The following is a 14,272-nucleotide window of genomic DNA, read 5'->3' as shown; positions in this document are numbered from 1 at the left end:
TCTCTCTCTCTCTCTCTCTCTCTCTCTCTCTCTCTCTCTCTCTCTCTGTCTGTCTCTCTGTGCTTTTCGTGTTTTTTTTATCGTTTTCCTGATTTTCTTTCTCACTTCAATCACATGTATTAAAACTTGAAACAAAAGAACCACACCAAATAACCTTTCAGATGGCTTTTCAAGCGAAGAAAAAAGAGAAAAAAAACGTGATTTTTCTGTGTGAACATGAAAATCGGACGGAATTTTTTTTTTCCTGTTAACACTAAGACATTTTATGTTATTGTCTGCAATCGGTTCTTTCTTGAATTTCAGCCGTTCATCCATCGAGTTGAGGTGTGCATGTGTATATCTGTGTGTGATATTTTGCAAAGTTTTTCAACGTGACGTTAGTCATTACATTTTTTTTTTCGTATTCATCTTCATCTGCTTAAAGTTCATGTGAACATTCAATTGCACTGGATGCAAAACTTTTATTCACACGGTGATCAATGGTGTGAGTATTTGATGAACATGTGAACGAAGAAAAAAAAACATATTTGTGCACAGTGCACACGCTTTGAACTCCCTTGTTTCTCAGTTTCATTCTCTCTCTCTCCCTCTCTATCCGCCTTTTTCTTCCTCTAGTTAAATGCTACGGTGAGAGAATCTCATTGCCGAACAACATTTTTCCAGGTGAAAAACCGATATATCAGAGTTGTCTTGTCCATCACCCCCAAACCGAAATGTTCATTGGATGAGCGTTTGACACAGTCGGCTCAAGCACCAATCCCATAAAACCTGTGAGAAGAAATCCAAGTGCCATTCAATTTCATTTCTTCTGTATTTTTATTTGCCATTCTTTTCGGTTTAAAGTGGCGAAATGTCACAAACAATGAAAATTCGCTGAGAAAATCGGAGTTGGCCCAAACCAATTTCTCGTCTATGCGATACACGAAAAGAAGGAGCAGAGAGAGAGAGAGAGAAAAAGCATCACCACCAAAAGAAGAACCGATTTTTATATAAACTCTGAACAATTCATCAAAGCGCCTCTCATCAGTCGATCCAATTCAATACGCTGAGATTCTTTTCTCGCACACACACACACACACACACAAACACACAAATGGGAAAGGCCGAACGAGCAAGAGAACATAAACCGAAAAGTATAATTCATAATTAGAATCACTTGTTATAAGCGGCAAGTAAATAATAGCAGTCAAAAGGAACAAAGGCGCACTAACACATGAACTCTCTGTTCGAACGAAAGCAAGAGAACGAATGAGTGAAACTACACGAACATAAAAGGACATCGAGAATGAGGCAAGACACAAACATAGAAAAACAAGACCGCAGATCGTCGCTTCGCTCCGCTTCCCTCCGCTCTGCGTTCTTGAAGCTTGTAAATTTAAGGGGTTTAATTAATTTGATGTTTCTCATCAAATTATTATCGTAAGCACTACATGGAATGTAGTTTTAATCGTTGGAAATGTCTGTTTCACAAGTTTTAGTTATAAATCATTTTAATATTGTCAATAATAATAAAATAAATTCATATGATGATATTGTATTCTTCACTTATGTGTTTTATGTACAATGTACACTGTACGTTCAATGTGAACGGTCATCGTACATAATTTCACATTGGCAATGAAAAAAGTGTAAAATATTTTTTTTTCTTGAGTTATCTCAAAATTGAATTACATGAACATGATATTATTTCATTTTTGCAATCGGGCGTAATTGTTTCATTTGAAATAACAAATATGGATATTAAAATGAATTAGTTTACGGTCCAAAAAAAATGGCCTAAAGAGTCTTAAAATTTTCTCGTAAAAAAAGTCACTACAATAGCCTAAATTCCATGTAGTGCTAAAAAGGAACAAAGAAGTAGACGAAAAGAATTGTTTGTTTCGATTATACGTGTGCGTGTATTTGTTTGTTTTGTTTCTTCTTCTCTTCATCATCATCATCGTCATCGTTGCTGTTTCTCGTCGTTCGTTGTCGTTTTCGGCCCTCGATGGTTCGATCGTACGAACAAGAAGCGGAATAAACGATGCAAACGATAGATGAAAGAAAAACAACAACACTCACACACATCCATGCATACACAAACACACAAGAGACAAAATAAGAAGAGAAGAGAAAAAAAAAACACAGAAAACGATCGGTAACAAGGTATAAATTGTATTTATCGATTTCGTATGTCAGTTGATTTGTTGTTGTTTATCGATCCTGCGCTTGTATCAAGAGCCATTTCAATTTCATATATATACTACTTCTTCGGCTCGAATAGTTACACTGCAGGCATCTCCCTCTCTCACACTCTTTATTCGTCTCAGCATCATTGGATGCGTTCGCACGTCTGTGTGTGTATATATGCGGCGCGCGGATTGTGTGCATGCAATGTTGTTCACAGTGAATGTATGAGAGCAGCTCAATTCCTGGAAAAGAGATCGCTTGGATCAAAGCATGTTATGTATTTAATTCTCTGGTTATTTTTTTTTCTCTCCGTTGATTCGATTTCTTTCCCATTCCCTGTGGCTCGTTTCAATTTATAATCACACAAAACGCATTGATACAGAAGATACTTAATTCAAATTGCTGTCTGTAAATTCAGATCGTTTGATCACTTCTCTTGCCTCGATCTCTCTCTCTCTCTCCACCGTTTTTTTTTGTACATATATGCGTTCATAATTAATAGATCGAATTTCAGGGTATTACATTCTTCAAAACGTCCTTTTAAGACGGATGAAAAAAGAAAACAGTTGAAGAAACGAGAATTAACGAACCCAAACACAGAGAAGAGGGAGAGATAAAAAAAAGATGATTCTTGAATTGTTTGGTTCGGCCGGTTCGGATTAAAAATGACATTAGATTTAAAAATTAAATGGCCAATTTTTCATGTGGCTCATCAAGTGTCCCATGTGGTTGGAGGGTTTTTTCCCATTGTTTCATTTGTCGTTCTTTGTTGTTGTTTTATGCAATTCGAAAATTAATTGAAACTCATTGATTTTTTTTTTCTCTTCTCTCTTTACAGTCACAATACAAAAACAACCCAATGGGAAGACCCGAGAAAACAAATGAACACACAGCCAACATTGACACATAGTGCAGAATCGTTACTTGTATCAACTGCTCCAGGTAAGATTCATTTCCAAATCGGTTTTTTCTTCGAATATCGACCGAGTCCAGTTGAGAGACAATGCGGATTTTTTGTCGTCATTCAACTGTGGATAGTTTGATGTTGCGAATTAACGAATATATTTTTATTTTGATTGTAAGGTCAACACCGACGACAAATTCAACCGCTTCAGCAATCGCAATTCGTTTCAGCAATTCGGCAGCAGCAGCAGCAACAACAACAGCAGCAGCAGCAACAACAATTACAACAAACAAGTAAGTAGGAGTTTTCTATCTGAAATGAAATTTGAATCGTTCGCTTTTTTTTCGTCCTCTTGAACGATGAACATATGAAGAGAGAAAAGAAAAGAAAATGCGATGGCCATCTGAGAAAAGTCATTATAGAAAAAAAAAAGCAACAACTCATCACATATCACGCTATTAACGCCGTCACAAACATCAAGCAGCAGAGAAATAAAAGCATGTACGCGTATGTTTGTGTGTATGCGTAAGCGAGGCATCAGACAAAATAAAATTCTGTCGTTTGGTGCATGCGTTGTTGTGTGAGAAGTGCAATAAGTAAACAATTTACACACAAATGAAAACGCATTAATTGCATTTCATTTTCGCCGTATGGGTTGGTGGAAGGCATTCACTTGAATTGGCCAAGCCACAAGTAATAACACACAGAAATTTATTATATAAATAAATGGCGAATGCGACGGCGATGTTGAGGCGCGTATGAGAACGCACCAACAGCCTGACACACATATATGTATATCAACAAAATGATTTTGAATTGCGTGTGCCGAGAATAAAATACGCGTTGTCGTTTGCAAAGAAAATGAGGCGTCCGAAAGGTGCGGGCAATTTGTGGTATGTGTGTGTGTGCTTCTTTTGCCTCAGTCGCTTACTCGCTCTCTCGCCTTTTCTCAAATGCATATTTTGCAACAACAACAGCAGCAGAGCAGGAATCAGAATCAAAAAGAGAAAAAAAAACACGTCAGAATAGAACAATCTAAAGTGAAATGAGAGGATAGAGTAAGTGCTTTAGCTCCATGGCTCTATGCGCATTAACAACAGATGAAATGTTTGCGAAATTACCCATGTCAACAAATGATTGTAACATTGCCCCGTTTGAAAAAGTCAATTATTCCAAAGAGAATCAAAGAACGAGGCGTAAATTCTTGCAGATTTTTATACCATTGTGCTTTCAAGCAGTAGTGGAGAAGTTACTTACTCAAATATACACTGTACTTCAGTACAATTGATTGGTAAATAATCATGGCGGCTCCATATTATTGCAAAAAGCACAAATGGTATAAAGCCTTCACACATTCTTTGGAGAAGAAAAAAAAACATTTGCTTAAGATTAATTTTCGAGCATACTCCATATTTTGAGAGTTACAATCCATCCAAGTATGTAGGGTGAAAATTGCTTGAATACATTTTCCGGTTTTCCTTTGCACAGTTGAACTTTATTCTTTCGAATGGCCGTGAAATTGAAATGAGAGCAAAGGAGAAACAATGAATCCCACTATTTATTTGCTGACGTTAGAATAGCAACAAATCGGAGTTGTTGCTCCTTTTTGCTTGACTTTGACTTGTGTTCCACTGTTATCAAACAACAAACTGCTTCAATTGAGCGACAACTTTGTGTTTATTTCTGTCGTTGTTGCTGTGTTTTTTCTTTGTTTCCTTCCTCCTACATCTTCTTCCACGCTTCAGTTCAAAATGCCCACAATGAACTCTTTGAGAGAGAGAAATTGCATCAGTCAAGGGTGAAGCGCAAAGAAAGAAACGAAATTGACGGTTGAACGCAGTCAAACGTAACATACGTAGTTCATTTGCACTGCATGTTTTTGTTGTTGTTGCTATTTTTTGTGATTGTTTACATCGAGCTGTGGTCTCTATGATCGGATCAGATGCGGCTTGCCTGATGTTCAATGCAACCAGACACATCAACAGCGTGCAATAATTCCAAAGTCCACTGGTCGTCGTCTTATTGATATGACTGAACTTTCACACAAAACGAAGGCAAGCACACACACCGAAAACAGAAAAAGAAGAAAAAAAAACGACAATAACAGAGAACACAGTGACGACGAGCGCTTGATTGCGCTAAAAAGAGAGAAAAAAAAATCATACACACACACTGAAATAATGACGGCATGAAGAAGAAGAAAAAAAAACACGTCAACACGATACACTTATTTTGCTGTGCCTCTTTTGCCACACTGTTGCCGGTTACTACAGGCGATTTTTATTTTGTGTTGATGAGAGTCTATTTTTGAAGCACTCTAAATATAATTTCCCGTCTCTGCGTTTTATCGCTGTCTCTTTTTCGCCGTTGAATCACACACTGATTTGAAAATCGGTGGATCGAGGTGGATTATTTCATATTTCAGTTTTTTTTTTCGTTCATGATTTTTTTTTTCTCGTCATTCGACGACTACCACTGCTGTTGCTGCTTCTCACTTGTTGTATTTCGTCGTCGCTGCCGTTGTCTTCTTCTTTTTTTGTCGGTGTGATCATTTTCATTCTGACAATACGTAATCTAAAAATAAATGTATACATTTGTAAATGGCAATACAAGAAGAAGAAGAAAAGAAGAAAGAAAAAAACACACACACAGTACATCGATAAAGAGAAACTTTTTAGCGTAGTTTATTATCAATAAACGGTTGATAATGAAGCCGCTGCCGTTTTCTGTTCTTTCATGCTGAGCTCATTTTTCAATTCTCAGTGTCTTTTTTTATCGAATCGTAAACGCCGTTATCAGGAAATTATGGTAACGTTTTGACTTCTTCATGGGCTTTTTTTTTGTCTAATTTCTTGTTTTGTGGTTCACGTACTGTCATCAAACAACTGAAATCACGTCTACGAGTAGATGTGTCTTGGTGTTTTAAAGTATTTTCTAACGTGAGCTCATCCATTTAATGGCACACTAATCGGGAAATTGTCGTTCATTTTTATGGCTACACCAATTGTTTTTTTCTTCTGTTCAAGTTCAAGGAAATGCAAAAAGGAAACCAATAGCAAAACAAATGAAATGAATTGTATTTGCTAATGTGTTTTGTTTTTTTTTTCTTACTTGCAGCCGCTCCAAAATCGCAGCCACCAAGTACGGGCTTGGGTCCATTACCGGAGGGCTGGGAGCAGGCAATTAGCAGTGCTGGTGAGATTTATTTTATCAATCACACTACTCGTTCTACGTCATGGTTCGATCCAAGAATACGTACGTATTATAATTGAATCGTGGGAATGCCGTTCTTCATCTCTATTACTAAGCCCATCAAATTTGAACCTCAATCGAATGAAAAAAAAAAAATAAACATACACTTGGCTTATGCGCTGATTTTTCATATATATCTTCTGTTATCTTTTTTCTGTGCAGCGGAACAATTTCAACGAGCCACCACACTGAGTGCATCTAGAGTCGAAATGAATCCAAATATATTTAATATCAGTATTCATCAGCTGAAGCGTGAGGTTGATTCATATAAGCAGCGTCAACAGGAAATTGTGTCATTCGATCAAGTAAGTACTATCGGCGGTGCCATCTCGGTTTTCTTTTTATTTCTTACTTTGTCTTCGATGAAATATGCTTTCTACGATGAAATCATAAATAATGGGGGGGTTTTTTTCTCTGTGTGTGTGTATTGTAGGATTTTGTAGCACGGCAAAGTCAACAGACGATCGGCCTGCAGATGGATCCATTTTTGTCGGGTGGCACTGATCACACTCGTCAAGAGTCTGGTGACAGTGGTCTAAGTCTATCATCAAACAACTATTCAATGCCACACACGCCCGATTTTCTTGGCAATATGGACGACAGCATGGACTGCATTAGTGGTATGTACATAAGAATCACACCAAAGTTCAATCAACAATCTTCTTAACAACACCATTTTCAATTGAATTTTTCAGAAAGCGGTACAATGGAATCGATGAGTGCCAATTTAGATGCAACAGATGACTTAGTACCATCATTGCAACAGGTGAACATAATCGAATTTTGGAGCATTAATCTGTTTATTTTCAAAGATTTGCCTCCGTTGAGAACAATTCCAATAATTCATGTCCATTTTCTTCCGTCTCTTTGTTTATTTCAGTTGGGTGATGGATTTGGCAATGATTTGCTTGATGATAATTTAATGCACAATTTAATAGATACTCAAAACACGAAACCGTTGACTTGGATATAAGAACCGAATTGGAAAATTTCTGTGAAAAATTCGAAGAAAATGAGAACGAGTCACCACCAACACATATACATCGATTAATTAAACAGCTAATGAAAGAAGAAGAACGAAAGAAAGAGAAAATTTTAATGAGAAAACTACACTCCTTCCTCTACTCCCCTCTCATTGATGCGTGTCTTTTCTAATCGAATAAAAAAGCAACAAAACAAATTCTATGCTAAATTGCACATAACTGCTCAGTCAACACAAATAAAATACAGGATAACACACGAAAATCAAACAAACCAACACACACACACACACACAACACACATCAAATGTTTGTAGACACAGAGTGAAATGCAAATCTGGTACTCAATCATCTGTTTGATTTTTCTTTACTTAAGTCATCGGTTTAGTTTACATTGCTAGGTTTTAGTTGATTAGGACAAACAGAAGGAAGAAAAAAAAACATGTTACGACAAAATGAAGAGAAGAAATAGAGAAAGAAAAAACTAGAAAAGAAAGAGGAAAAAAAATGAAATTATGTAGTAAATGAACATAAATATTGTTATCGTGTAGTAATCATGTTAATTAACGGTTCAAAACAGTGACTTTTGATCCGATGATTTGTGGTCGATACGGGCGAATAGCACACTGCACAGTCACGTGCCCGCCACACACACACACACACACACACGCGTCGATAACAGCAACAATAACAACCGGGCGGGGGAAAAAAAATATATGAATGAAGCAGTAGAACAGTTTCGATCATTAAAAAAACACACACACACCTTGAATGAGACAAACGAGATCTTTGAAGCTGTGCGGTAATTTTTTCCCTACCCGGGAGAACTCAAACGACTGTATGTTTCATTTTGAGTGAGTGTTTTCTTTCCTCTGTCGCCGATAATTTGAACTTGAACACTGTGCCCGCATTCGTTTGAAATTAATTTCCAATGAAATTTTGCTCAAAAATTGACGATCTTTTGACATTTTCTTCTTTTTTTTTACAACAAACCAACAATTTCGAAATTCATTTCACTTATTTTCGTGGGCGAATGAATCTCAAATTCGACATTTTTGGGCAATTTTTCTTTTCATTTTTCAAATTGCAACAAAAAAAAACACCATTTGCGTGGATCGTAAATCGTTAATGCAATTTTTTTTTTTTGAAATACACACAACATTTGTTTGGATTTAGCGGTGCCAAAATTTCGTATTTTGGCACTTGATCGCTCAATTTAAGATTTATTATACAATTTTTGTGTTATTGTTGCTGTTTTTTTTTAGATTGAACAAAGCACAGCGATAATTATTCTATAAATTGTGCAAAATTGCAACAACAACCCAAAAACACTGTTAAACATACACATGTCTATATTGTGCGGTTGTCTGTTTCTAAAATCAAACTATCCAAAATGCGGAACACACTACATAAGGTCATATAGAGTCATCGAAAAATTTGTGCAGTTAAAATAGAGAGGAGAAACACACAAACACAGTGACATATATATATATATATATATATATATATATATCCACACAGCTAAGAAAAAAAAGAGATATCCAATGCAACAGTACTAGCAAAAATATTGTATAATATACATTTTAAAGTTGCAATTAAGTCGTTTAGTTTTTTTTTTCTCTCTCTCTCTCTCTCTTTCTCTTTTCTCTAGTGTATAGTTTATAATTCGTGTATTACAAGGTGTGTTTTTATAGGCGAAACCAATAGTGGTTTATCGTATTATGTGGTAATTGGCCACTAATATCGTCAAATCGTTTTGAGTCATAGAAAATGTGCCTTTTTGTTGTTTAAGGGAGAGCAATGTTAAGCACTTGATGTATACACAATGCACGTTAGTGCGTGCATAATTGGCGTGCGTGCGTGTGTTACGAGTGTAAAGTAATGTTTCTTTCGTGAACAAAACTAAAATGAAAGCAATCAACAAACGAAGAAAAAAAAACCGTAAATTAAGAATACGCATACAAAAGTAACAACAACAATTAAAACAAGAAAGAAAAAAACCTTAAAAGTGTAGCACATAAAAGCAAGACACCAAAGTCATCTAATTTCAATATGTATGAAAATTCTGAATTGAAAGAGAATATCGAGACATTTTATAGTCGTTTCATATATTCGAGAACGTCCATAAAATATAGAGAACCGAAACAAAACAACAAATGAAACAAACATTTATATAAAACGAACAAAGTGCCTTAATCCATTCAAGCTCGTGGTTTATCTTGATATGTGCAAAAAAACAAAAAACAAAACGAGAGATATGAGATATAGTAAAACAGTGTCTTATTTTCATTGCGGTAGTTTATTATTATTCTAAATGTGTAGTAGTTTTGTTTTCGTTTATTTCCGTTTTATTTTGTATACAATTTTTTTGTTCTATGATCTTATTATTGAATTTTGAATGGTATGATTTCCGATCCGGTTTCGGTTTTATTTGTGACGCCGGAAGTCATATTATCCCCCTCCCGATGACGAACCGTACAGAATGTATAAAGAGAATGTTTGAATTGTACGCACAGCAAAGCAAAACCGGAATAAAACTGATGAGGAAAGAAAAAAAAAATGCGATGAGAAGAGCAATTCATGAAAGAAAATTGTGCGATAGATGAAAAAAAAAAACTAGAAGAAGAGAAAAAAAAATCACACAATTTGTGAAACGAATGGGAAATATTATCGAAACAAAACAGAAAAAAAAGTGAAAATAAACAAATGATGTGCCTTAAGTATGTATGTATATTCACGGGACGAATTCAAAGTTTGATAAGGAAAATGGACGAAAAATGAGCAAAATGATAAAAAGTAAATAAAATGCGTGAAAAGAAACGAGATGAAATTAATAGGAAAATGAGAATAGCAACGAAATGGTAAACGAGACAAGCAGTCCGCCTTTTTTTTATATATATATACATATGTGTCACGTTTCTCTTTTTCTTTTCGTCTAAAGTATACTTGTAAAATATTCATATTTACTTAGATGTTATTGCGTATTATAGATTGAAAACAAGAAACAACAGAAATGAAAACAAATAGATAGCTATTTTTAATGCAACATTGTATTACGATTTGAAATATCGTTTTAGAATTAATATCACACAACAAGTTTTTAGCCAGCAATAACTTTGATAGAGTTTGTGACCTTTTTTTTATAGGAAAGACTTTTTAAAATGTTGACACAAAGTCAAGCAAAATATATTCACACCCATTTTAAAGTATATATATATATATATATATATATATCATATGAGTATAAAGCAAGATACACACGTACGAAGATAAGAATAAGAATGGAAATTCCATTCTTGTTTCTTTGTTGTTTAGTCCTTTTTACGTTTTATTTATGAGCTTTCAATGTGTCTTCATCGTTTTTTTTTCCTTTTCTTTTTGTTTTCGAGTCGACCATAGACAAATGTATGCGTTGCTTTTGACAATTGAACTGCATCGAAATGAGGTGCGAACTGCACCGGAACGCTTTTTTTTGTGTTCACGCTCTTGAAAAGTTCGTTTCTTCCCCATCCATCACTCTCTGTATGTGTTGAAGTACGTTCGTGAGCTTACTTCAGTTTTGATCACGTGCAAATTATGCGCTCTCCTCCTTCGAAGCCGTCGAACAAATAACAACATCGAACAATTGACAGCATTTTCACCGGCATTGGTTCATGGTCGAATAGTTTTGGTCGACCCTTGTCGACAAGTGACCAACAACAACGACGACAAACAAATTTCCAAGAAAATAATAATAGAACAAAAACCATTCGGCCTTCACGCATGATGTCATCCAACCATCTAGGCCATATTCTATTTTCAAAAAAAAAAAGTAAGAAAGGAAGACAAACGCCAACGATCCGAAACCAAATTGGATTTTCATTAATTCGTTTTGTTTTCGGTTTCGGTCGTTCTTTATTCATGTATCATTCGATTGGTTTGGCATATCTACACGGCTAGGCCACAATCGTTTGTTTTAAAATTCATAAGCTATCCATAATAATTTACTCGTTTCAAATAAATCTTTACTGTCAATATGATGGCGATAGAGAGAGAGAGAGAGAGAGAGAGATAACAAGTAGCGATGCTAAGGTATGACATAAAATATGTGCGTGTGTCACATCGACACAAAAATGCGTCAGTGCGGACATCGAACGCTGCTTCTAATATGAATGGAATTGCATAAAACCACTTTCTATGGTGGAAATGCGTGCAATGTGAGCCGAAATCCATTGCTGTCAATTGAATATTATCTAGACTAGATTTATTGAGGTGCGGCCACATGAGCCGCCTCACCCAGTCGAATAAGACCTGAATGCAAATGCACGGCTAAATGCTATCACGGGCGAGATCAAAATTGAAGCATCTCACAACAGAAATGAGACCAAAGTTTCAGTCAGAGATATGGATAATAACAACAACAAAATCAACAAAAGCACACTGATGAAAACCATTTGCTCAATTATTCTATAAAATGAACCCGAATGCCGTCCAGCATGAGAAGTATAAAACAATGTTAGAAAAATGGAAAATATGAGAAAAAAAAATTATATTCGATAATAATAAGTATTTGTAAATTTGATGCAAAATGATTTTCAAGCTTCTTTTTTTAAAATTGCATATTTGGAAATTAGACCACTGCGTTGGTGGTCATCAATCCAAAGGGGTTTAGTCAAAAAGGCAATCATGATCAATGCAAATTGTGAGCTGAGCATTCAAAGCAATCATGCGACACGAAAAGCATACGAAAGAGAGAAAAAAGAACAAATCTACGTAAAAAAAATATGATGAAAGCAATTAAAACTGCAACAAAAAAAAAAAAGCAATAATCTTTTGGACGGTCTTATACTTATTGGATGCAAAGCAATTCAAACAAAACAAAAATATGTGTATCATTCATTGCAATACAATTCTTTATTTGCTCATAAAATCTTTATACATTGTCGATAAGAATATTAACTCATCTAAGTTTAATACGCAACACTGAACTCATTTCGTTCTGATTTTCTTCATCATTTTAATGTTCTGCAGAAGCTTCGTCACATACAAAACAAAACAAAACAAAATAAAAATCTAACAAGCAATAATATTTCCAAAAAGAATTGACAACCTCATGGGAATTTGATCGTCTGCCATCAATTCTTTTTTTTTCTATATAAACAAAAACAACACACGCAACGACGATCAAACGAGAGAGAAAAAAAAACCAGAAGCTATTAAAATAATATTTGTGATACAAAAGTCAAACGTTGGAAAATATAAAAACAAAAAGCCCTGCCATGAGCGCATTTTGACAATCCCTTGAAAATCGTTCGCCATTATTACTTCGTCTACATTTTCTTGTTTCATTACGAAGCAAAATCAAATTTTAGCCGAATTGCATTCATCGGTCTTTAGTCCATGGCAATTGCCACAACCCAAAATCATATCAAGTCAAAAACCGTTGAAACACATCTCTCTAATTAATTTCTTAGAGATTTGATGTTGAACAGTCGTTTGGAATGGACTCGCTTCAAAATAGTCAATGCTTTTATCGTTTAGAAACGTGTAGTTTCTAGACAGCACACAAACACATATACACTCTGTATAGACAATGAACAGCGAGAAAGATACCAAAAAAGATATATAGAGAATCTGAAAAAAAAGAGAATGCAATAAATTACGGAAATCCGGTCGTCGATAAATTAGCAAAATTTGCTACTGACAAATTTTGATGCAATCATTGCAGCTGGATTCGTGTGCACAATTAAAAAAAAAAACCTCTTCCTTCAACCCACATAGTTTGTGTGTTATACGATTTGTTTTCCACTTGGCGATAAAACGATTATTCTTGACGAAAGCGCGCGCTGCAACACTCAATTTTAGAAACATTACCATCAGACACTTCTGTATACAGGACACTTCATCTATTTGCTTCATGTTCTATTTTCCCCCGCTATAATGCAATATGAAAACAAACAAAAAAACAAATTGCAGCAGCAAATTGTCCACACATTTTTCCCACAAACACTCACACTCACGCATACACTCACATCAATCACAGAAGTCATGAACTCATGTCAGATTCATGTTATTTCCCAAAAAGCGCATGGATACATTGAAAAAAAAAATGAGTAAAATCCAACAGAAATTAGTATTACACAATATATACGTATATAACACATATCATTGCAAACAAATAAAAGAAACAGAATTTAATGGTCAAGCTCAAGCTGGTGGAAAAACAGTTTTTTTGGTCTGAATAACAAACGAATGAAAAAAGAAATGCAATTTGTAACAACAACAAAAAAATGAAGAGATGAAAAAAGAAAATCACACAACGTATGTTGGTAATCAGCTTCATTGAAGCCGAAACATTGAACTTGTTTAGTCATTCGCATATATACACACCTACCCACCCACACATACAACAATGCGAATATGCACATATCAAATCACTGAAATCGATTAATAATCAACCGAAGAAAAAAAAAAAACAAAAACCATTTTTTGTCTCTCTTTTACAAAACGAAAAAAAAAATAAATTAAATCCAACAAAACAAACAAAAAAACGATAAAAATCGTATCAAATTCAACACAAACACACACACACACACAGCAGCAGCAAAACTAAGTACATAGAGTATCATTTTTATTTTTGGCATGTAATTTTTAATTCAATTTGTAAGCTAAAAAACAACAAATCAAACTTTACTTTTAAATGAAAAATATACATATATTGTACGTTTAAAATGAAAAATTTTCATCCATAAATAATTGCGTTTTATTTGGTTGTCTTGTGAATATGCGAGTCTTGTTGGTTGGTTGTTTCGGTTTTTCGATAGAAGGACACAAGGTGAAAGAAAGCATTTCATGGTGTTTTTGACCCGTTGACATTTTCTAGCGATATCCTGTGTAATGAATTCAAAACGTAATCGATTTTACTACACGAAGACACTCACTCACTCTATCACTCGTTGTCTGTCCCGTTTTCGCTCTGGGTCCCTGA

General features: G+C 35.0%; 1 protein-coding gene across 12 annotated transcripts in view; it reads left to right on the top strand.

Annotated features, from left to right (window-relative positions):
- LOC129576702 (transcriptional coactivator yorkie) overlaps positions 1 to 12,106 on the top strand; it is a 32,697-nt gene extending 20,591 nt beyond the window's left edge. For 4 of the 12 annotated variants that reach the window (XM_055462186.1, XM_055462184.1, XM_055462185.1 and 1 more), the window contains exons 4-10: positions 3,008 to 3,111; positions 3,253 to 3,366; positions 6,191 to 6,268; positions 6,488 to 6,630; positions 6,759 to 6,945; positions 7,021 to 7,091; positions 7,206 to 12,106. In XM_055462186.1, coding sequence (XP_055318161.1) covers positions 3,008 to 3,111; positions 3,253 to 3,366; positions 6,191 to 6,268; positions 6,488 to 6,630; positions 6,759 to 6,945; positions 7,021 to 7,091; positions 7,206 to 7,298 — 790 coding nt within the window. In that variant the 3' untranslated portion in view covers positions 7,299 to 12,106. Of the gene's footprint in view, positions 1 to 3,007; positions 3,112 to 3,252; positions 3,367 to 6,190; positions 6,329 to 6,487; positions 6,631 to 6,758; positions 6,946 to 7,020; positions 7,092 to 7,205 lie in introns of all 12 variants that reach the window. The other 8 variants (XM_055462181.1, XM_055462182.1, XM_055462180.1 and 5 more) reach the window with 2 other exon arrangements.
- The last annotated feature ends 2,166 nt before the right edge of the window (positions 12,107 to 14,272 follow it).

This window comes from Sitodiplosis mosellana, unplaced genomic scaffold (genome assembly GCF_009176505.1).
Source record: "Sitodiplosis mosellana isolate CC-2019 unplaced genomic scaffold, AAFC_SMos_1.0 Smas_scaffold_6191, whole genome shotgun sequence".
Classification (NCBI taxonomy): domain Eukaryota; kingdom Metazoa; phylum Arthropoda; class Insecta; order Diptera; family Cecidomyiidae; genus Sitodiplosis; species Sitodiplosis mosellana.
Note: the sequence above shows the minus strand (reverse complement) of the source record. Positions and strands in the feature narration are given on the sequence as shown.